The sequence below is a fragment of the Ascidiella aspersa genome, chromosome 4, assembly GCF_963924565.1.
Source record: "Ascidiella aspersa chromosome 4, kaAscAspe10.2, whole genome shotgun sequence".
Lineage (NCBI taxonomy): Eukaryota > Metazoa > Chordata > Ascidiacea > Phlebobranchia > Ascidiidae > Ascidiella > Ascidiella aspersa.
Genome location: NC_139450.1, coordinates 32,983,668 through 33,008,231, shown reverse-complemented (window position 1 = coordinate 33,008,231; position 24,564 = coordinate 32,983,668). Strand labels below are relative to the sequence as shown.

At 34.9% G+C, this 24,564-nt stretch overlaps 2 protein-coding genes across 2 annotated transcripts in view; both read left to right on the top strand.

Annotated features, from left to right (window-relative positions):
• The window catches only part of LOC146157585 (liprin-alpha-1-like), a 49,536-nt gene extending 38,611 nt beyond the window's left edge, over nt 1-10,925 (top strand). Inside the window, exons 26-34 of the mRNA XM_083387274.1 lie at nt 770-835; nt 1,991-2,014; nt 2,690-2,865; nt 4,221-4,318; nt 5,232-5,407; nt 6,466-6,540; nt 6,991-7,225; nt 8,436-8,502; nt 9,704-10,925. Coding sequence (XP_083243400.1) covers nt 770-835; nt 1,991-2,014; nt 2,690-2,865; nt 4,221-4,318; nt 5,232-5,407; nt 6,466-6,540; nt 6,991-7,225; nt 8,436-8,461 — 876 coding nt within the window. The 3' untranslated portion in view covers nt 8,462-8,502; nt 9,704-10,925. The remainder of the gene's footprint in view (nt 1-769; nt 836-1,990; nt 2,015-2,689; nt 2,866-4,220; nt 4,319-5,231; nt 5,408-6,465; nt 6,541-6,990; nt 7,226-8,435; nt 8,503-9,703) is intronic.
• An 8,502-nt stretch (nt 10,926-19,427) lies between these two features.
• On the top strand, nt 19,428-23,910 carry LOC146157584 (uncharacterized). The gene is made up of 10 exons (XM_083388263.1): nt 19,428-19,449; nt 19,754-20,104; nt 20,354-20,545; nt 20,913-21,058; nt 21,129-21,246; nt 21,511-21,636; nt 21,703-21,773; nt 22,138-22,414; nt 23,121-23,187; nt 23,781-23,910. Exons 1-10 carry the CDS (start codon nt 19,428-19,430, stop codon nt 23,908-23,910), a joined length of 1,500 nt encoding a protein of 499 aa, XP_083244389.1.
• The last annotated feature ends 654 nt before the right edge of the window (nt 23,911-24,564 follow it).

Genomic DNA, 24,564 nt, shown 5'->3' with positions numbered 1-24,564 from the left:
GACAAAAGCTCCCATTCTTAATTTATTTCAAAATGAGAAAAACAACAGAATTACCACTTCATAAATCATAATAAATTGAGTTTGGCCACGTAAACTAGGCAAGATTGTCGTATAACAAATTTTAACAATTTTTTTACGTTTTTCAACGACAATTAAAGCGCACGAAATGCCTAATTTCATAATTACACATGTATTATGTAATCGATAGTAGATATGTAAAGCAGTTTTAGTAAATAACCTTTTATTCCACGCGTAACAAATTTTGGAGAAATTCTGCTCATACCCGATCTTAATAAATCTAACCATACAAAACTACTGCACTCGGTGACCTAAGCAAATAAAACGGCCACACATTTTTGGGTCGCGACACATGGGTTGAGAAACACTGTATTATATGATTAAATATGGAAGGGGAAAACATACCATTGTAGACAAGGCAGAATAGATAAAAAAAAAATTTTACGTTGAATGATTTTTTTTGCGAACCTTTTTCAGTTTTTGGAAACTTACGCAAACCCCAGATTTTTGTACGTTACATATAAACCAATAAGAATCAATTAAAATCCCAAAGAAACGACTGAAAGTCTGATCTAAAATAGGATTTTCGTACTCCAATTCAATGTTTTATAATCATAGCCATTAAATTTTAATATGCAAGCTATCTTCCAATAAAAGCAACGAGGTATAGAGCTCATACCATTATGATACCTACAGTAAATATGTGACTGCAAACTAGTTCTAAATAACCTTTTATTCCACGCGTAACAAGACGACGGGAAATATTTGGATGACGCACGAGGAAATTGATAATTTGACCAATCAGATCGCAATGCCGGTATGACGCACTTAGTGCTTGCTTAAAATGTTGTATCTGTATAGAATTTGCAAAGGTTAAAGTTGCAGCATGGATGTAATGGTTGTTACAACTTTTTTGTCAAAGTTGTTGTTTTCTTATTGAAACTGTATAAGACAAGCAGCAAGTTTTAGAGGGATGTTGCTTTTTTTAAATCGCAAAGATTCCTATCTGTTCACTTTTGTTTCATGTGTCCAAGTTAAAGTTTGGAAAATGGAATTTGTCTGTAGATATTTTGTTATAATGCATGCGTTCTCATTGCCAACAGGTTATTAAAAATAGCCATTGATATAACATTTTCTGTTGGAATAGACAGAACTGAGTATGCTGTTGCTGCCAGACATTGTTTCAATGGTACAATTGTCCTTCCGGCAAAAATTTTTAAACACGTGTTTTTCACTGTCGTGTTTTTTGTTCGCCTGGTATATAAATATATATATATATATGTTTTCGCCTTTAGTTACATTATATTGCCCTGAAAAAGATTTCTCGAACAGGTGGTCGAAACGTTGGCACTTTAATAAACGTTTGCCGGAAGAACAATTGTACAATTGACAGAACTGTTGTATAAGTAAAGCGTATACAAGACGGGTTGGCTTATATATGTTAAAACCTGCACATTTAGTGGATGGTGTTGTATGTTTTGTATTATTGGCAACAACAAAGTTGTTTGGTTTTATTGCTGGTTACTTAGATTGTTTTTTGTTTGTAAATTTACAAAATTAATTTAACACCTTGAAGGTTTAATGCGTAATATTAATATATTTTTTTGATTTCAATATTCTTGGGTACACTATGCACTTTGGGTCCACTATGCTCTGTAATGTAGCTTGATAATAAATTACAAAACCAAAAAGGTCGAGTAAATCGACAGCATCACATTAACTAAAGTTGATACAAGCTCGTATCGAAACGTCTTAGTCAAGATGATGTCGATCTACTCGACCTTTTTGGCTTTGCAATTTATTATCAAATTTTTGGTTAGTTAACAAAGTGTCTCACTTTTCGTCAAAATGCAAAAATGAGGCGCAGTAACATTTTTTTTTAATATTTGTTTTTTAATATTTTTTACATTTTTTTTTTAATATCTGATTTTGCGCTAAACTTTTGTTATATTTTTCTTTGCTTTCCAAGAAGGACGATGGCAGTGGTTGGGCCGAGGTGAGCAATTCTAATTTTTGCTCGAACGTTATTTACAACCGCTTCCATAAGTGGACAACGTTTTAATTTGATTATAATTCAATATGACGACGTGTTTTGTTCGTTGAAATTGGATTTCTGCATCTTTGCTCTTGGCTGTGGTTAATTTGCAACCACCAACCATTAAAATGTTTTGATGCATATTGTCATGTGTGTACCCGGTATAATTTGACGATGGTTAACTGTAGATAATATAAAAGAACAAATACTGATTGGATTGTAATTTAAACAAAAATGATTAACTAGTAAAGTAAAATACGGGATGTTTTTTTTTGGGTAAAAAATACATATATGCCCACCTTTATTTGTATTCATATTTACACGCACAGTTACTCCGGCAAAAGTCATTATAACGACGTATCTGCTTTTTATTTGCCCCGTTATTTAAATAAACTATATAATCTAATGATATATCTAGAATTTGGTCTTCTTGGACTTACAAAATGTTGCCTACTTCTGTATGCGATTTAACATTTATTGTACGCCAAACTACAACATCCAACTGTTATATTCAGTTTAATTCGAAATGCTCACAAAATGCAACCTACTTCTGTATGGGCTTTGATATTCATTCTACTTCTAACTACAACCTCCAACCATTGTGCTTCAAAGTAACGACTACTTCTTGTTGAACAGACGCTAGCTTACGGCGACATGAACCACGAATGGATCGGCAACGAGTGGCTTCCGAGTCTTGGCTTGGCTCAGTACAGATCCCACTTCATGGAGTGTTTGGTGGACGCCCGTATGCTGGACCACCTCACTAAGAAGGACCTCAGACAACACCTAAAGATGGTCGACGGATTTCACAGGTCAGGATACCACTGTTTAAAGGGTTTTGGGAAAATGTTTGAATAAATGGAATAAGTGGCAAATGAACGTTTGGCATGTGTATCCACAACAGAATCTTGCCCTCCAACAGAACACATAATGTCAACGATAAAAGTTCTAAAATTTATTAATAAAAGCTTGAGAAGCGCACCGCTTCGAACAAAAATCAGTCAGCAAGGTCTAAAACTTTAATACAAATATGCATTTCGCCATATAAAAAAATAGAACTTTAGAACTTTTATTGTCGGCATTATGTGTTCTGTTGGAGGGAAAGATTCTCTTGTGGAAACACATACCAAACTGATGATGCCATTTTTTATATGGCGAAATGTCCATTTACATTAAAAGTTTAAGACCTTGCTGACTGTTTTTTGTTCGAAGCGGTGCGCTATTCAAGACATTAAGTGGCAAATGAATGAAAAATGTTTTTTGTCTTGCTTGCAGGAAATGCGCTTTGGCTTTAACTGTTATTAAAAATACTTTTTGCTCTGTATTCTTTAGTTTAAACACGTGATTTGACTGGACAATTTTGTTTAAATTAAATGAATGTCTTATATTCAATTTTACAGTTTTCAGCGACATCTAAAAATATTAAATTTATCGTTAGAAATGAGTAAAGATTTATTCGAAACGTTCAAAATGATACCTACTTTTGTATGGGCTTTGAAATTCTTGTTCCGTCTTACTAGAACCTCCAATCAGACTTGGACAACTAGATTTATTTTAGCTTTTTAAAATTAGATTAGAATTAAAATTAGATCATTTCGGTTTTTCAAAACTAGATTAGAATTAGAATTAGATCATTTCGAGTTTTCTCAAATTAGATTAGAATTAGAATTATATTTGATTATTTGCAATCAATTCCATTTAAATCGAGTATTATTCTAGTAAGAGTGTGAATGGTCAATATATTTGTGCTAAGTTCCATGTCTTTTAGATTAACATATGTTTTTCAGACTGTAAAAATTAAGTTCAAACCAAAGAGTTTTAATTCAAATTCTTTGTTTGAACTAAGAGACTAAGAATGTCGTTGGACAAAGTAGCATTTTTGGTAAAATCCGAATTAGATTAGAACTAGAATTAGAGCAAACAAGCATTTCACAAATTATTTTAGAATTAGAATTAGCCGCATTTTGCTCTAATTCATTGGATTAGAAAACTAGAATTATCTAGTTGTCCAAGTCTGCCTCCAATCATTATGCTCCAAAATTATATTTATTGTTTTGCTTTTTCAACCGAAATTCAAGGAATTTGCACGAGTTATCATTCCAGTTGTCAAAATCTGATTAAATGCCCAACTTTATCTATTATTCAATGTGTTTTGTGTTGTGTTTAGGTCGAGCCTTCAGTTCGGAATCCTGAGTTTGAAACGGCTCAACTACAACAAGAAGGAACTCGAGCAAAGAAGGGACGAGTCGGCTGACGAAGTTAAAGGTGAGAACACAATTATACCCAACTATATAAATCAAAAACAGGGTCACCCTGACGAAAGCGGCTTGTATAGGTTGCCGAAACGTTGGTTAACAATTACAATTACCAGAGGAGCTGTTTTTGATTTATATTACCATGCCTGGTAGCAACAGTTTATGTATACCCAACTATATATAAGTGGTTGGCTTCTTTGGCAAACATCATCCAGAACTCAATATGGTAGTTTGTTCGTACCTTTGGATCTCCTTCTGACGTGCGGTGGGGCAGGATTTGGCCCGCCAACGCAAATCATGCGGCCCGCGGCCTATTTCACAAACTGCTCGTACTTCATTCGTCATATTTTTTTGGCTTTTTCAACAACGTAAAAGCATTTTTTTGCGCTTTGCATAAATCTTATTCCTCCATCGGGTGTAAATTGCGAAATACCCTAGTTCCATCCATGATCCAGTTGCCGTTGTTATAATAGGATAAAGTCTACACAGTTGAAATTTACCGGCCCGCATAAGCCTTTCTGAGTTCCGCTTTGGCCTGTGACTAGCAAATATTGCCGACCCCTGTTGTAATGGTTACAGGATTATTTTTCAATACAATTGTATATCTCGAACTAATTTTTTTAATTTTTTATTTACGAGAGAATTGAAAGTGAAGAAAATTGGCTGGTTTAAACTTTTCTGTTGTACTCACACTTAGTGTTTAGTATTTAAGTTTCAGCGTAAAGGGTTGAGAAACGCCAGAAGTCGGTCACCAAGGTGTCGAAGGTCTGTAGTTCGAACCTTGCACACGCTTTTTTTCAAATTATTTGCTTTAAAATCTACTGCTATTGATCAGACGACAATATATTTATGTTTGCTTTATTGCATTAAACTTAGAATTATCCCTAACGCAACCATGTGTAACAAACCTCCTTGGCTTGCAGACGTTCTGGTGTGGAGCAACCAGCGCGTAATACGTTGGTTGCAGGGGGTTGGGTTGCGTGAATACGCGCATCGCTTGGCCGACTCTGGCATCCACGGAGCAGTTATAGCGCTCGATAGCGACTTTGATTCTGACACCCTTGCGCTGGCGCTGCAGATATCAAACCAAAATGCACAGGTGAGTGGCCGTTGATATAAACCAGCGAGTGCAGTGATTGTCAACTTTCCATGATTGGTGGCTCCAATTGATGGACTCTCAACACTTTGTTGATAAACCTTGCTAACGTACGTTTTTACCAGTCTTTTAAACTTTAAATATGTTTATATGTCGTTGAAATGGTTTCGTATTAAAAAGTATTTTAAAAGCCCAATGTTTGTTGATTTAAACCGAACATGGTACCCTGGTTAGAAATGGTAAGAGCTCACAGGTAAATGCTTGTTTGTTGATATTCCAGGATTGCGACAAAATTTTTTAAACTTTAAAAGTCTTAAAATTTCTTTGAGTTGATTTACGTTTTGAAAAGTCTTTTGAAAATCCTTATGTTTTTCCCGAATTCTTTGATTCATCTTCGAATTTATTTTATGTGCAGCTGTTAGTTATGTGTTAGTAAGTGTGGTTTAAAAAACATTTTTTAAATATTTGTTATTGTGTCAACCATGGCTTTTATACTGTTCGACTTCTCGACTCGCTTCTCTCTGAGCTTGCATAGCTCGGTTGGTAGAGCGACGGTCCCGGCCTAACCGGAGGTCGTGGGTTCAAACCTCACTGCAGGCTAGTTGTTTTTCTAGCCTGCCTTGCTTGCATCATTGATCGACAGATTCGGTGAGTCTACAATGGCTTTCGGTATACTAATGATATGTAAGCCGTAATCGTTGGTCAAAAATCAGCTTCAGAAAGGGCTAGATTTCAGTTGTTAGCACACATATGTGTGTGCATATGTTTCTTGAATTGTTTTTGAGTTCTATGAGAAAACTTCGAGCTATCCAATTTTAAGGTCTTTAAAACACCTACTGATTTTCTTTAAAAAATCTTTTAATGTTGTTTTTATAAAATTGTAGGTTAGCCCTGTATTAACGGCACAGGGAACCTTTTCCGTATAATCTCACCGTTAAAGCATATTTAAATATGCACAGGCTGTTAATAGCGTGATACGTAAATGGTTCTTAGCCTCTTTAATGAAGCACCTGAGACCAACCTAATTTATTTGGAATACTGATTTTTCTCTTTTGTTCCAGGCTCGTCAGATTCTCGACCGTGAGTTCAGCAACTTGATCGCTCTCGGCACGGAAAGACAATTAGAGGGTGACGAGGTAAGGTGGAAATACGGTAGTAGAATAATAAAATAGTAAATGAAATGTTACTTATTAAAATTTTGCAATAGTAAAAAAGAACCATTTACCGCAGGCGGACGGCAAAGGCTTTTGATATTTATTCTACATTTATAGGGGTTTTTAGCTCATGCCTTTAACTCTGTATTATATAAGTGCATTATATTATATTCATACATAAGTTTATATTTTTCAACACAGGCTGATGGCTACGAGTATTTAATTATTTTTTTTATATATACATTTACTACTTTACCCACAGGCTAACGGCATTTTTTGATTGTTTTACAAGATTTTTTTTTTAATTTTCACGATAGAACATCTTTAAAATGCTATAAACATACATAAGATTTACTATTTTTTTACAATCACAGGCGGACGGTTACTATATCTTTAGCTTTTTTATTTATTTTAAAACACCGCTTACCACAGGCTGACGGGAAAGGATTTCGCCGAGGTCCATCTTGGCGCAAGAAGAAAGGCCGCGCTTCAGTGGTCACCACCTCACCGTCCACATTAGCAGGGGTTAACTCCGATTCTGCTGCGGTGGGGCAGCGACTCGAGAACCACGGAAGTACCCCTGTTTTCGGGGGGTCCTCCCTGCGCCCCGCCAGCCCCTTTCGCCCCCCACACCACGTGATCGAAACAGGGGGCAGGAGAACAGAAGGTGGGTAAAATTAGGGGCTTTCCCACCGGTTGGGGTGTTTTGTTGTTTTCAAGGGAATCTTGCGACTTTGGGGTGGAAGAAAGTGGGGTCATTTTTAGGGATAAAATGATTTTTGTTTTTGTAAAATGTGAAATTTCGATTTCAAAAGGATTTTGAGGTTTTGTGGAAAATCAATTATTTTTGTTTTTTTAATTTGGGTTTTTTTTCCTAGAGGCGTTTTGTAATGAATCAAAGGCAATTTTTTTTTGTCAGGGATGGTTTGGGCAACCAGGAGGCGTTTTTAGGGTAGAATTAAAGGTTTAAATGCGTAAAAATCAATGAGATAGAGACAATTTGTTTTTCTACAAGACAAGGTTAAAAAAATTTCCACCTTAACTAACGATGGTCGAAATTCTATTTTATGGCATTTTTTAGGTGAATAATAAATATGGTTCTATAAATCCTATCTTAAAGATATAAAAAAACAGGTTGAATTTAACTTATTAACTGATAATGATACAAGTGCGTATCGAAATGTCTTTATCAAGATGAAGTCATTGACGTTGGTATTCATTTTCAAACTATCTTGAGTTCGTTAAATATTTGGAATATAACGAAACTTTTTGTGTGTTACAACCCTTCCAATGCTTTTAAAAACATCCCTAATCATATCATAACGACGCAAATTAAGCGCAGATAATTACTGCTTTATTATACGCGGCGCTGCTACTGCTATGGCATGTGCCATTATTTTTAGTAAATGCCCTTGTTTATTTTATTTTAGTTTTATGCTTTAATGTGGTTTGCCTGCCAAAATACCTTGTTTTTGTGGACTTTTTGCTGAGCTATTTACTTCAATATTCGCCTGCAAAGTTAGACGAAAATATATTTAGTGTTTGTTTTGTGAAAACAAAAAACAACCAGTTGTTAAGTCAAAAAATAAAGCTGTTTTCCAAGTAATAGCTTTTTTATTTTATAATTCTTTGGTAGTTTCGTTTTTTTTTTATATCTTTTTTTTTTTTTCAATTTCCTTTTTTTCAATTTTCTTTAATTTATTTTACTTACCATTTTTTTTAATTTGATAAAACATTAATTCTTGCCCATACCAAGAAAGTAAACGAATCAGCAAACTTTCCACATCGTTGTAGCTTTATTTGTTGAATGATCGTTGCATCGCAGCATAACGTTTCTATGTCGTAACATTTTGACGTCATACGCTTTGCATGTTCAGGAACCAATAAGAAGAAGAATAGATGACACTAGGATGGCGTGTCAGCATGCGATTGGTCGACAAACAGGTAGTGGCTCAGCCGACCTCAAATTAATTATTTAATTGATGCTTAAGTCGTAATTAATAAGATTTTGCTTTTTAGATGTAATTTTAGTTTTAAACATGTTTTGCTTGCCTGTGTTACGCTTGAAATGCTTGCTCGTGCCCATAATGTATTAAGCTTGTTTCTAAACGTTTTATTTCGTTGCCTAAGTACAACCTGTCTTCAAAATTAACAAATTTTAAGTTAAAAAAAGGAAATACCATAAGAATAGCTAAATAATTCAAATTTAAATATTCTTAATTATAATTAATTTTTAAATTATAAACAATTTGAAGAAAAGAATTGTAGAACAGAACGGAAAACGGAAATAAGTCTTGAGTTGGTATTAGTTTTTTTCCTCAAAATGGCTAAATATAAACCCACTTTTCACCATTAAGCTCTAAAAAGCTTTCCCAGTGATGATATTCATGTTTAATAACCACTGTACTAAACTTTGTAATTTGTTGATTGAAATCCAATTCATCGCAGGAAACCGCAGCCAAACGCTGGCAGAGTTTGTACCGCTTTAAATTGTAAAAAAAATAAAAATACTAATAATTTTCCAGGTTGCAAAGTTGTCAAAACCGCCTTTTAATTGACTTATGTTAAGTTAAGACAATTTACCAGAAATACTTGTGTTCAGATTATTTCGTGTGCAAAGTATTTTATAACATTAACTTTAGTTTACTTGAATTAAGTCATTGACTGCCCTACAGCACTGACGTATTATTGTGATGCAAAAGCACGCAAACCAAATCGTTCATCGACCTGTCGTTTTACATTTCAGCGCGAAAACTTGGGAGTTTTTGAATGAAGCAATTTTTACCCAAGTCTGTAGTTAAAACAGTTTTCCGGGAGGCTCTAACGTTTAATATCGCCAGTTTAGCATTACTTCGATGACCTATAATTTTAAATAAGGATTTAAATTAACAGGCTTGCGTTTAAAAAAAATACAGGTATTCTTCGGTAAATAATCATTAACTATTATAGAGCATATAAATAATTGGCTAAACCTAAGCAAAAGCAACAAACTTACCTGAGAGCGCAGTAGTTCCGCAAGAAAGACCTTCGACCTTGACAGCATTCCAGTACTGACACGTTTAATTTTTTTACAATTTTGGTTCGTGTGCTTTTTTACCACAATGAAAAATAAAACACTAAAAAATCGCAACTTTTATTTTTTCAGGTTGCCAAGGACTTTCGCCGCTCGCCGCTGTAACCACGACAACCGTTGCCACGGCGACGCCTGCGCCCAGCAGCGATGCGCAGGTTCGCTCCTACACCTGCTGACATTCTGGTGACGTTACGACTGCGATGATGACGTAACAACGTGGTGACCTTTGACGGATTTTGCAGGAGGTGACGTCATACCGATTTGGACAAAAATCTCAAAAAATTCTTCTTTTTGAGCAGCGTTTAGGATTTCTGTGCCCAAAGTGTAGTTTTTTCCATATCTCCATGTTTTGGGAGCGTTTAGGTATAAATCCAGCGGTTCCTGCTCAATCTGTTGCAGTTTGTTCAAACTTTAAACTGCCGCGATCAAGCTTACGAACAAAACATTTCTCGACTTCAATTTTGTTCAAAAGTTTTTCTTTGTTATTCGAACGCCACGAGTTCCACAACCAGGGAGACCCCTTTGTCCGTTACCGACTGTATTTTTAGCTCAAGGCTCCCGACTGAATTCCATAACTTGTAAGATTCACGCCAAATTTTTTGGAGCAAAATTGTGAAAAAGAAACACCAGAAAGCTATTTCTTGTAAATTCACTCGGCCTGCATTATTTGATACCCAGATGACGTCACTGGCTAATTTTAGCCATTTCACGCGAAAATCTTCGGCGTAAGGCCCTGGTTTGCAGTATTTGCAGTAGGCCATAGGTTGTACTTCCCGTTTAATCTTGCCCTCTTACTCTGCGTGTTGTTAGGTCCAGCTTGTTTTCCAGGACTTCTATGGTCAGTGGTTCCTTCGCACTGTGGCTTTCTAGCAGACAGCGTGTACACATTTTGCCTGGTGCATACAGATTACTTCATATGTTCTTTCACATTCGGCAGTTTTGCTTTTAAACTGCGTCTTTTGAACTGATACAGCCGTTTTTTATTGCCTCAGTGCAATTTTTAAAGTATTTTCTTTTGCAAGTTAGGGTTTTTGGGGTCTTAGAAGTTATTTGCATTATTGGTTTGCCATAATCACGTGTTTTTTGGACCTTTTACCTTCTACCATTTTCCCCTGTGTTATATTCTGCAGAGCGACAAACGACTGATGTATGGCCAGCATTCGCTCCCTATAGCAGGGTTTCTCAACCTTTTTTCGCGGTTACCCGTATACTAACCATTATTATAAAAGCAAAGCTTTGGCGACACAATTATCTTCACTGAATTTTTTGTAAGCCAACTTAGGCATTAGAAAAGTTCAAATTTAATTATCAAGAGCCGTGTTTTCGAATTTTGTCCACAAAATTTCGGAGAAATCTTGCTTAGAGCCAATCACAATAAATCTAACCACAAAACTACTGCAGTCGGTGATCCAACCAAATCAAACAAACAACCAACCAATTTTGGTCTCGACCCATAGGTTGAGAAACACTGCACTACACATGCGTTAAGTGTTAACAGCCCTTCCCGTATTCCCATACCGTCCCTTAAAAAGTAATAATGTACGTATGTTCTTACTTTTCTTGTTGATGTCGTGCATTTGCAGTGACTGGTCTTGTAGCAAGTTAACCGACCCCAGTAGCAATTATTTTGATACTATGCCAGGCATTGTAGCTGTGCTTTATACAACAAGCAAGTAATTTCTCAAAAGTATTGTAGAAGCAAGGTGGATTTTCGAACAGGAAATTTAGATTTTGTTTAAAAAATGCGCCTCGTTCGTTTTAACTTGTGGTTTAAAATTTAGTGTTGCAGCTAATACTTTTTATCTTATGTGGAAATACGGAAACTGCATATCACACTTTAATAGAAATATTCGTTTCTGTATGGTGCTTGATAATTACTGCGAATATTTTGCAATTGACCAATATCATGCATGTTCACTTGTTACCACTGCCACTACTTTTTTGCCGTTCTTCTAAAACCTCCTATTCCCTGCAGCTTTACTTTTTCTCACGTGACAAGCGACCAAGTATGAAAAGTCTCACTTGGTCATTTCAGTCACCTTTATCATATTTATAACCTCGATGTAACAGCCGATATACGTTTTTTCATATTCTTTCTCTTGGGTCGCTTGCCAAATTTAAAAATTCCTAATTTGGTATCGGGTCGTCATCGATACCACCTTAGTATCGAACAAGTACCGATACTTTTATGTTTCAGGTATCGGTTATAATTTGGGGATACCTAGTCGCTATACAGACATGCGATTGGGGTGTTTTTATGTCCATAGGACATTCTGTATTAATGCAGTTTTATGAAAATCACATAAAATATAAATAGTTTTGCATTTTTTTACTAAACAGCCAAATGTTTATTTTGTAGTAGCTCTTATATGGTTGGTACGTAATAAACTCAAATTTCCAGGGTAGATAAAATATTGAAAAGATTTAAATTCAGACTTCGTAAACTCCTGAAGTTGAAAACTATGCCAACCCGGTTGCCCGTAACCTCTTTATAGGAGTTCCATGTAAAAAATGGGCATCAAAAACACTTTTATTTGAAAAACCCTTTTATTTTGAAATCTCAAAGCTAGGTTAGATTTAACAAAATGTTCACTGAAGCTGATTCCCGCTGAAAAATGACCTCTTCAAATATCTAAACCTACTCTTGGTACATTTTTTAAGTAGGCAAACCATTATCTCCCTATGACCTTATAGGGTCCTTAGTGTGTGGCAGTAAGTTATAGTATGTTTGTCACTGTGTTAGATATGTAACCGTCCATGTTAAGTTATTGCTGTCATATAGAGCGATGTATTCTATTGTATTGAAACGATATTTGTATGTTAATAACATAAAACAACTGGATTTGTGCTAACAGTGGAAAAACGCCGATAATTTTTCACTAATATGTTGTTTACAATTATGTTACTCCGCTATTAATAGGTTTTTCAGCTTGTTAGTAAAACAACCTGTTTTTACCTTATTTGTGATTGACAGTTGACTTCCAAGATTTTCTATTAAAATACATAAACCTGTGCATGAAAAAAAACTTTCCAAGTAATATTGTTTTGCAAGTTGTATTTGTTTTTACAGCTGAACCGTCACTATTTCAACGAAATATTTCATATTGTTAAACTATTTCTGTACCCTACTCTGTACGCTCTTCATATAATCGGTACAACTGGCAATAATCTTGTGTTTGTAAAGGTTTTACCCACTGCGTTGCTCTTTTTCAAAGAGGTAGCAATTGCACGACTGTATCTTCGTTATTTCGTTATGTAACCATTAGGGATTTTCGATAATATCGAAGCCGATACCCGATACCAAGTGGTAGTATCGGTACTCGTCCGATACCAATTTAAAATGGGCTTTTCAGCCATGATTTGAGATACAAATTAGCCATTACCTTGTAAGGTCAGTTAACAATTCGATTTAAATTAACTTATCGCGCAAGAAAATTTCCGCCGAAAAACCTGGAAAAAATCTTTGAACGTTCAATTTCATCTTTTTTTCTCGTTTGAGAATACCTTTTTGTCAAAAATATTGGGTATTGGTATCCAAATAAAATGTCAAGTATCGGAAATCCCTAGTAACTATGTTTGTTCGTTCGTTCGTTCGTTCGTTCGTTATTTCGTTGTGTTTTAGTTAAATGCCTCACCCTATTAACACAAACATATACTTCGGCTCAACTCTTGTTATTTATCTTTGCATGAAGCGGTGTGACAATATCGTGCGCTGTGCTGCCACCGTGCAACCACTTTTTAACGTTTTATATTTCGTTTTACTCTCATTTTCTCGTGTCCGTACCAAATGAAACGACAAGACTGAGAAATTGCTATGATTGATTAATGATTATATTTATCAGAATTGTAAGATTGATTGTCTGCAGGAATTTTTAACTGGAAGATTTTAGGTGGCGAAAAATTAAAAAAGTTTTGGCCTTAAACTCAATTAACAATAGGTAAATGAAATAAACAGAAGATAATCTGAGAAGTTTGTAGTTATTTGTGGAATTTGTTGCAAAAAAGTTTATCTTTCAAGAGTTTTAAGAGAGCATCGAATGTTCAGTGGTTCCTAATATATTTTGCGTATAACATCTTACTTTCACCAACCTTTTTATACATATAGGCCTACTTATCATTTGTTATTAGCCACGCAATAAGGTGCTTGAGAAAACAGTTAACACTAAGAACGTTTTTACATTCAATGTCTCACATTATGACTTACAATGCAAGTATGGAGGCAATATTGAAACTAATGATTCATACAAAACATGCAGCTACTTGTACTTTTTAAGCATCCATTGGCCTAGGAAAATAAATATAATAATACATGACCCACCCCAACCCATAGAAATAGCTGCAATTAGCAATACGTCAGTCGTCATACCTTATCATGCCTAACACTTGGTCAAAATATTTTCCAGAGAAATCAGTAGTGCCTACTTAGACTTAACCCACAATAAATCCAGTAAAATCCACTCTGGAACAAACGCACATCTGACTTCATAAAAACAAAAGTAAACACTCCGATCTTGATATGCATGCGCTTATACGACCTACACCTAAAAACATTTACAAATTATTTATTTGGTTACCATACAGGTTAAAAAAACAGGCAGGAAATTCTGCGAACAAAACAACTTTATAAAACGCGCTGGGCTTGGTATGGTGAAGGTCATGCGTTTTTAACTTCACCGGAGGTGGGTTGTTTTTTAGCCAGGTTTAGCTTGCATGAAAATCCTTTATTGATTGACAGAATAGAATCTGCACATATGTGTGTGTATCTTTCATTGATCATATATAAAGCGTAAAAAGTCTCAAGATTATGGCAAGAAAAAAAATATGAACAAAATCATTTAAGAAATACAAGCAACTTAAGCTACACAGAAAACAAACAACTACTTTATTGCACGATAAAAGCAATAATAGTAAAGAAAAAGTGCAGTTTATAGTTAACAGGTTACAAACAAAATCAGGCAGCTATGAGCTATAACGCGCTAGACAATATGTAGACAGCTTGATCGAAACAAACGGCCCTAGCATCATATACCAGTTTCCAAACACGCCAAAGCGATCAACAACCAAACTTTGGCCGCTACTTTGTAAAGAACTTTTTTTGTTTTACTTTCTCGATGGAAATTAACTCGCACTATGTTTCATAAAAACAATAAAATAAATTTGCCGAACCGATGTTACGCATGATTGACTTTCTAGTTTGATTAGTGGTTATTCCCCACAATCGATACAAATGTAGGCAAATCCGACATGAAGTTTTAAAATGTGAGCTGAATATGAGTTTAACTAAATATTTTGGCGTTCCTGTAACTGGATTACTTTTCTTTGTCCGCTGGTTTAATTTTTCCAACTCGCGGCATGTTTTCCAAGTGAGTGTTAATAGGATGTCCGATAATATCAGATCTGAGACGATCCGATACCGAATTGACATTGGAATTTCCGCGATAATTTGCCAACCAACGCAGTCATTTCTACATAAAATATAATATTATTAAAAAATAGGTTAACAACTGGAGGTAACTAAACTTCCTGTCGCTAAAGCAAACTTTGACATAATAACTATGAAAAAATATATTTAAACGTTTAGGTTTCGTTTAAGCCCGAGTTAAAACTGAGCAAGGCAGAAGGTAAACATATTAAGCTTTTGTTTGTGATGTTAGTGGGCCTTGTTGAGTCTTACATGATTGAGTAGAATCCTGCCTTTTTTCGGGAAACTTGTTTTTTGGGGGCAGCATAACTAAATTTTAAAACGGGGACCCATAACAACCGAATACTTACTTGCTTACTTAAACTTATCCACCACCACCACAAACAAAAGGTCGAAACATTTACCTCTTTAATTACTTAATACTCAACCTAGCACAAACAAAGAACCTGTCATACGCAGTTTAGCGCTAGCTTTACCTCCGTGAGTAGCTGCTCACTAGTGGAAACAGGTTGTCAGAGGACTGGGCTTAGATCATTACTCTAACCTTGTTCCTAATATTGCGGCCTCTTTTTGGCCAATGGAGAAAACTTAGCCAAAACGCTCACTTTTACTTAATCTATCAGCAAGTTCAGCATTGCTAAAAAAATATTTTTTACGTTCTTTAGCTAGTTGAAATAAAAAAATGCACTTCGTTTTGAAACAAACTGGAGGTAACTGTAAGCTGAGGTTTGTTTGTAACTATCTTGGCCTGAATTCACCAGATGGTTTACTTTGAATTAATCACAATTTATCTAATGCATCAAAAAAAAGAAGACACAGTATTTCAATTAATTATTGCTACACTTTCGACCAACAAACGAAAGTTTTATCACGCAGTTTATGATTTTATTTTAACATAAAGCTTTTGCATTGTAACCAGCTAATTACACCCGACTTGTGGCTTTTGGGCGCAGCAAATTGCTCCCGTTAAGAGCTTCACTGGATGGGAATTTATTTGGCAACTCGGTTAAGTGCTCATTGTCACTTGTTGCTTCATTGCTGTAGGTTTTGGCGGTGAATTAATCTATGTGAACTACACGTAGGAAATCTGATGTTGTCAGATTGAATGATGAATACTGAATGAAATTATCTGTTGTTAAATATTGAAAAAAAATCTTGATTTTCCTGGCCGGGGAATTCCCGGGGGTATTTTTTTCTAAAAATTCCAAAAAAATTAAAAAAAATCGAAAAATCTTTAAAGTCGATTTTTGGATTTATTTTAGTTGTTAGGAGGCTGAAACTTTACCATGTTGTTTCTACACCCAAGGCGCATCTACACACCAAGTTTCATCCAAATCAGAGAAGGTCGATTTTTGAAAATTACCCAAAATCGCGTTTTTTCGAATATTTTTTATTAAAAATGTATATTTTCTCGTTAATTATAAAGAATTGGACTATAAGAGTGGCACCATTAGATTCATATTGTCCTAGCTCATCTACTGTGAAAATTTCAGCCAAATCGAAGCAGGTCGAAAAAATTTCGAAAAAAATCGCTGGTATATGAGCGTCGAAATTGGCCAATTTTGCCGATATAGCGCTATGTTATAAGATAGGGAATACTGATGATGTGAAATGCGCCATTACAAATAGTTAAGCGTTATATCAAACGGACAAATCTCGTTCTTATAAATATTTGTAGGCTGCGATAAGCTTCATATCGTCAACCTGTTTAGAAATCAGCTCGTTTTGGGAAATTGTTTTTTTTTAATTCCCCTAAGATGAATTGTGTATATTTACCAGAAGTCTTTTAAACACCAATCTTCAGAATCCACAAACGCTACTGTTTTTGAGAAAATGACTTCAGAATGAATAAATGATATTTCGCGGTTTCTCCAAGTGTGTTTGGACAAACTGCCAATATTTCGGCTCGCTAAAAATTTCTTAAATTATAAAACTTGTTTATTTCTAAAATATGTTTAGTTAGATTATTTCGGAGAGTCCTTTTTTAACTTTTTTTAGTAGTGTTTTTTAGAGTTGCAATTAGTAGGCGCGATGTTTGTGGTACGGTGGTCTGCCAAACAGAAATAGGCGGATGCATGTCTAGAAAATGGTTTATGAAAAAACAAAACCGTTTTCTGCAATTTGTGCTCGTTACGATTTAGTAACATAACATCCTCCTTCCTCCACAAAATTTATTCAAACTGCAACCAACCTTAATCACACTTCCATCTACGAGTGGTCTTCTTCCAATCGCCCTTCTAAGTACAAACCAAGCTCGAAGTTGCTTAACTCTTTAGATCAGACGAGCTCCTGTAGCACAAGGTTCAAGGCTTGCCGAAGACCTCCAGCACGACTCGTCAGATCTTGAAGAAGACATCTTCAAACCTTAAATTTTCTTTTAAGTAATCCTCGATTAAACTTTCGTTTGTTGGTTGCAGACAACGAGCTTAGTTTCTTAGTAAGAGGAAGCAGACAGTGAGAATGTAAAGTTTGTTTATTTCGTTTCTATTGTTCTTCGCATCTAAATTTTTGCAGTAGCAGCTTTCACAGTTTGAAGCAAATGATAGTTCACTAAAAACTTCAACAAATACTCTTTAACACTCCTTTTGATGTCTAGAATGTAATGGGTCGTATAACAACTAATATTATCTTTTTTTAATTTAACTAGTAAGAATCGCGCCTCGCATAAACCTAACCAGCTACGATATCGCCACTGCACAAAGTCAACACACTCATTTGTCAACATACTCAGTGTGGGGCACGAAAGAAATGAATAAAAATTACTTTTTCGATATGAAGTAATCTGCGTTTAAACTTTCGTTTGTTGGTTGATTCTTGTTGAAATTTAAATTTAAATATTATTGTTATAGTTACAACGTTTCACGTAAACGACGCAAAATGCATTTTATTTTTTTAATAACACAAAGTTAGGTTCAATGTCGAGGACAAGTATATAGCAATACTCTTTTTTTCTGTGTATAGGCAAAAAATCACAATAAAAACTTTTGGTTATAAAACAAAATAAATATATGCTACCCATATTTTTTATATTTTTAAAAATCATAAAAGCGAACGCTGCACATTCCACGATAATATATAGGTCCTTTGTTGACTTGGTTATGGTTTCTTTCTGGGTTTGTGGTGCTTTGGTTTACTTTGGCTTGCATTTCAGTTGGACTATTGGCTTTTATTTTCTTAGGGTTGATGTCGCTTTTTAACGCGTATCTTCTGATGGTTATTCTCTTGTATGTTGTTGCCCTGGTGAAGTCTTTTGTTGAGTTATGTCGTTACATTATTTTTTAAGATCTTCTAAGCTTCTAAGAAAAATAAAATTGTTTTTAGAAGACGAATAACCTTCGCAGAAATATTGTGTCGTCATGTTGAATCTAAAAAACTGTAAACACAGATTAGCAAACATAAAAGAAAGATAAAGTAAAAGTCGTATCTTTTTAGACTTAGCAGCCCGGCGTTTCGTCATCTGTTTGCCTTTATTTTAAAGAAGGGCGTTTCACGATTTTGCCTGACAACTCGTTTCTTTTAATGTTGGATTTGATAATTCAAAAAGGATTTCTTCTATATGTCCTTGTGGTAGCTTTTGTCTTTTTTTCGGCAAATTTGTCAGATATATATATTGTTTATGATTTATTTGGTATCATCATATCAACTATAATTTAGCGTAGACCGGCGAGTTTTATTATATCAACACCAAATTAAGATGAAACTGAAGGTTTCGCCATTGAAATGTAAAATATGATGTAATAAGTTCTAATCATTGCGCAATAAACAAAGTTTTGTAGTACATTCAGAACATTATGACCAAAGTTTAATGCGGAATGGTTATAAGTTATTACTTATTCAATAGAAAATTAGTATATATCTATTTGTTATATACCGTACATTTAGTGAACGGATCTAGAAGTAGTGAAGGGAGGTTTCAACAAGAGAAGGATCTCCCACTCGTATCTTACTTGTGTGTTCTGGTTGGTTGCCAACAATTTCTTTCCACTTTCCCGGCACGATAGTAGAAATTTGATTTCCGAGAAAGTATTTTAATACCAACCATTGAAATTAAAAAAGTGATAGAATACATGTGCGAAGATATCTTACCTTTAGCTTATTACAAATGCTTTTTAAAACGCCTGAATAGAAGATATAGGTTGTTGTTATTTTTGCACGCAAGCCACAACCCACGATAAACTGCCTCTTTATGTAGGCCTATTCCAAAAACTATCTTGCTTAGGTCAGTGGTTATGATATAATTCTATATGTGAGGTATCTCACCGTACAGACAATGCTTATATAGTTGCTGTGTAGCCTAAGTATTAGCTGGGTTTGGAGAAATACTGAAAGATGTTTATCATTCTGTTACTTACGATTATTAGTGTGAGCTTTATTATGCAGGTTCAAACTATAAAAAGTAAGTTTACATTTTAAAACAGTTAAATAATTATAGTGCATGTCGTATACAGTTGATATGAATCATAACACTAAAGTTTAGCTAGCCTACCACGATGTTTATTTAATCATTCTAGGTGGAAATTTAATTTACGAATATTAAACTGCATTAAAAGGCAATTAAAGTTAATGAAACCTTAAGAAATAGCATTCATATTGATGCAGCATACTTTTTAATATATTCTCACAACACGTTTAGTTTGAAAACGTCATTTTTTAAGCAAAGCAAATGTATTAAATCAAGTAAACTCATCTTTACTTGACAGCCTCTTGTTTCTCAATTTATTCTGAAGACAACAAAGATTTGGAATCTCTCACTTGGGCTGTTGGTGTTCCGAATATCACGGTTGTGATTGTATCAAATGTCAGTGGAATTTACGATGTACGACTTTATTTAAATAAATTTGGCGAAATCACAATATTAGCATTCGTGTCCTCTTTCGGTGGTGTTAGCAACTACAATGCAACCCTCGCTAATGTTTCTAAAAATGTGCTGAACTCAACGATGTACAACTTGACTATGACCTTCTTCAAGCCAGACCTAATAGACGGCCATAATATTAGCGCTGATGGTCTAACTTATAGATGTGAAACTACATCACCGATACAACTTAAACGTAAGTTAAATATTAATGATAATTAATAGTCGATGTGTTTAACACAGATATGGCAACAAAATAGCGAACTTAATGTTATTTACATAAAACCTAAATGAATTTCACAAAAAACGAAATTAGATTTTCTAGAAATAAACTGGTACAAAAGACCGCAGTTCAAGTTCTTTGAAAATATTATTCGCTTAATTGTTTTTAGCTGCACACATTTCCTAAAAATATGCTAATCCATTTTCACATTTGGTTTACCAGATTGTCCGAAGCCTGATGATATAGTTGACGCTAAAACTACGCAACAGTTCCGATACAACGACCAGGCTTCTGTTCAGTGCAACAACACTGTGTTTGTTGATAATGTGAATGGAAGTGTTATTGGGAGAAACTTTAACCTCACATGTGGAGCTAGAGCGAAGTGGATTGGGCAAAAACCACAATGCTGGAATGGTAAGATTTGTTAAAACCGTCTTAAGGCACAAATTCAGGGTGGGCAATCAGGCCATTGCACTATAATTACTGTTATTTTGAGCAATATGTAAATGTTATTTGCTAATGTGGCACGTATACTTTTAAATTAAAAGTTTGGTCGACGCTAAATAAACGCACTTTTTTCGCACTTCGCAAGATTCGGCTGGGTTTCAACAGGAGGTTTAATGATTAATTGTTTTATGTCGTAAATTAAATGTTTTTATGACCAGGAATAACGCCACAAAAAAGTACCATTGGATTAGGAAATTGTTGATGGATTGCTTGAAGTTACTTTTAAAAACCTACATTATCTTTTATCATTACCAACCATCTACTATGATTCCAGGTTGGTTTCTCGATTTAACAAAAGGCAATCTCGTCCAAACATTCAAGCAAGGAGTAAAAGTACTTATGTTTTGTGACGTCATCAATCAAACAATGGCTAAAGTTACGATTTTAGGGGGTGAAAAAGTTAAATCGAATGGCACAAAGGTAAGAATACGTGTCGTGTGTGCTTTGAAATAGAACATGCTATTGTTTATTGAACTGTTACGTCACACAGATGGCGTGGGCTTATGTTTACTTCTCGAACGCGGATAACAATCGGATAGTGACGTGTTATCAAAGCACTGTTACGTCACAGCAGAGTTATCAAAGATCGGTAAAACTGAACATACTTTGTAAGTTGCAAAGATAGTAAAAGTAAAGATATGATTTTAAAATCAACCAAATTGACTTGAATTTGAATTGAGTCGGTTTATTAAAAAAGAGAATTATTTCTCTGGAAAGTTTTTTTTCAATATATATAACTCATTTACAAACAAGACGACAGCCATTAAGTTTTTTGTGTCACCGAGAAAGCCGAGAAATTTACTGCAGCAAACACAACTACGAAACTTCTTTTAATTTAAGTGTTTTGTGTTTAATTCGTATTTTCTAAACAGATCCCCCGATTATTGACAAGGTATACGAACGATCTATTCTACTTTACCACGATGGATATATGGAGATTGGATTTGAATCAAATCCACCAATTTCAGGCTCTAGTGCTGTCATCGTCACCAAACATGGTATGAAATAAAGTTATAAAACTTGTATATAATAAAACTAGTCGCAAACAAAGTTGCTACGTCTAGATCAAAATATTGAAAACATCTACAAAACGTATGAGGATCATTTGAACAAAGTCGTAATCCACTTTAGAAACGTAAGTAAAATCTTATTGTTACAATACAAAGATCCATTGCCTTTTCTTTCAAAAAATGCAAACAATTCTAACACATTTTGGTGTGCTGTTTAGTTAAGTTACTGGGTGGAATAAGGGTTTGGAAATTTTTAGGGATTTCAGAGTTCATAAAAACCCATAAAACAATCAATCCCCGTGTTGTTATTAAGTCAACTCGTGCGCAAATAAGCAGCTGAAATAAGGTCCAATCGCACGTATTGCGAAAAAAATGCGTATATTTGGCAAAAAAAATGGGAATTTTAGTTTTTAAATTAGAAACATAGAATAAAATATAAAGATTGGTTAAATCTAATAATTCGGTTTACTTTGCTTTGCATATTTTTAGGCTTCACATTCAGACCTGGGCGAGTACAACGTCACAATAAATTCGGGACATCCGTTCCACACAAGCCAGCACTTCCTTGTTCGAGTCAGCGCAAGAATTCCACAAGCGCCAAGTACTTCGTTATGTGGCTTAACATCGGCAGTCCCTCCCCCACAAGCCAACACTTCTGTGCCTCTATCATCGCTGCTTGTTGTCAGTATCCTGCTCATAATATCGCTGGTCATTTTGGTTATCGTAGCCCTGAAGTATTTCCAGGTTCTTTGCTTCAAAGAAAAGGGTAAGTTTTAGTCAGTTTAGAGTAGTAATATGTAAGGGTGTGACAAGAGTAAATTGTTCAATGAAATATTCTAGTAAAAAACAGATAAAAATAATTAAAAAATTTATGCCTGTGTTTTTGTTTTGAACAAGTTTATGAAAAATCAGCCGAACAAATGGCTTGTTGGGTCGTATTTTGCACGGCTGCGGAGTCGGTTAAAAATAACCAGAGTCCAACTCCCGAGTCCGACTCCGGCCGAAAAAAATAAACCCGAGTCCGACTCCAGCCGAAAAAATAAACCCGAGTCCGACTCTCAACTCCCGAGTCCGACTCCGGTCAAATGTGCGATTTTGTGGACTCCGAATCCGGCACTCTATAGCCAGTATTTCACCAATTTACGTAACTAAAATAACGTTGAAATTCAGCAATCCACTGATTGAGGTGTCGTATAATTCATTCACTCACAATACATTGTTTGAAAATATTCCACCATATGCTATTCCACCTTCACAATTTCCAGTTGAGTTAAAAAAATTTGGTACTGCGCATGCGCACGTAGGACTCGGGACTCGGGTAGTTTTATGAGAACAAACCGACTCCGTCGAGTCCGGAGTCCGACTCCGCAGCCCTGGTATTTTGTCCAGTTTATTCGTTAATTGCCACGCCAACGTATAAAAACATAATGAGTTTGTTGTTGTATGAAGTAACTATAGCAATGTTGTTACAGAATCCGAAGAACCTTCAGTTCATTTCAACAAAGATGCTGATATTCCGGGTCAAGTTGAGAATGTTGGGTAAGTTCCACTTAAACGCACTTGAAAATTTGTTTTAAAGTTACGTCATAACAACAGTACGTCTAAAACAAGCAACCTACGAAAACTGAGGTTATCCTTCGATGTAGCGCATAAATATGCAACTGAATTATTAGTTTAAAGCCATTAAGGCTCGCTGCAATTTTCTGAATGAAAACGAAGTTCATTTAAAATGTTTTCCGATGCAATTTAAAACTAAATTTCAATGACATTTTAAACGTTACGACAATTTATTAAAGCTCGCTACAGATTTTACTGCATAGTTATTTATATTTCCTTCCTTTAACGACAATCCAGTCAATGAAGTTCGACAGAAATTTAAATCCGGCCCGCGATTAAAAATCCTAACAGGTATCCGGCCCTTTAGGAAAAAATATTGATGAACCCGTTAAACCAATTACTATACGTCCTCATTTGCTTAACATTTTTCACTTTTAGCCCTTTTAAACAATTGTTACACAGTTGTGACACCTAACACTATTTCCTTCGTAATCATTTGCTTTGAATTTTTATACTTTTGATGAATTGTTACACAGTTGTGGCAGTTGGCACTATTTTCTTCGTTTAAATTTCAGAAACTACGAAGTTCCAATTGTTGGCAACCCTTACAGACCAAACCACAACCAAGCATCCAGACCACAGGGAAGTAATTACCAACACTCGAGCAAAAATCAGCAAGACGAAAGCGCCTACGATTTCATCTGACTCAGCACAACTGACACTTACAATCATTATTCAGACCTGATAAATTCGAATTCAAAATTTTAAAGTTTGAAGCAATCATATAAAATTTGTCTTTTGCGTCAAAAAGTATATGTTATGGCAGTAACAAGCTATAGGTTGTGGGGTTTCACGAATGGTAAAACTAAAGGGGTAAAACTACGTACCTCTCAAGCGTTTTACAAGAAAACGCAGTTTCGTTTTATGCTTATTTGTTTTTAAACAAGTATATCGTCACACAATATTGTTTCTTTTTAAAGTTTGTTTGTTTAATACTTCCCTTAACAATACTAATTTCTCGTTCAAATTTCTATATTTAATCTTGCTTCTAAAATATATTTTGATTTTTACGCTTCTTTACTACTTCGTTTTCTTTTCAAAAGATTGGTTTGACTGATGTATTTTTAATTAATATATTGAAAATTAGCGCTTGTTTATATTTCCGTTAACTTAGAACGCATTCCCTCTTTAATTTATTATTATTCATAACTTTTTGTGCGCTTGTTTCCTTGTGCAGCGAGATGTTTTACTTTTTAATTTCACTGGACACCTTTCTAATTTTTTGTAGTTTAAATTTAAAGACTCTCTTTGAATTGATCAAATCGTTGCTCAAAGAATATATCATCGTAAAAATATGTC

Bases quoted from the DNA above. Each gene is read 5' to 3' on its own strand.
- LOC146157584 (XM_083388263.1), top strand. From the start codon at position 19,428: ATGCAGGTTCAAACTATAAAAA. The intron at 20,105-20,353 runs GTAAGTTAAATA...TTGGTTTACCAG, and splicing joins ATCACCGATACAACTTAAAC to ATTGTCCGAAGCCTGATGAT. The intron at 21,059-21,128 runs GTAAGAATACGT...TACGTCACACAG, and splicing joins TTAAATCGAATGGCACAAAG to ATGGCGTGGGCTTATGTTTA.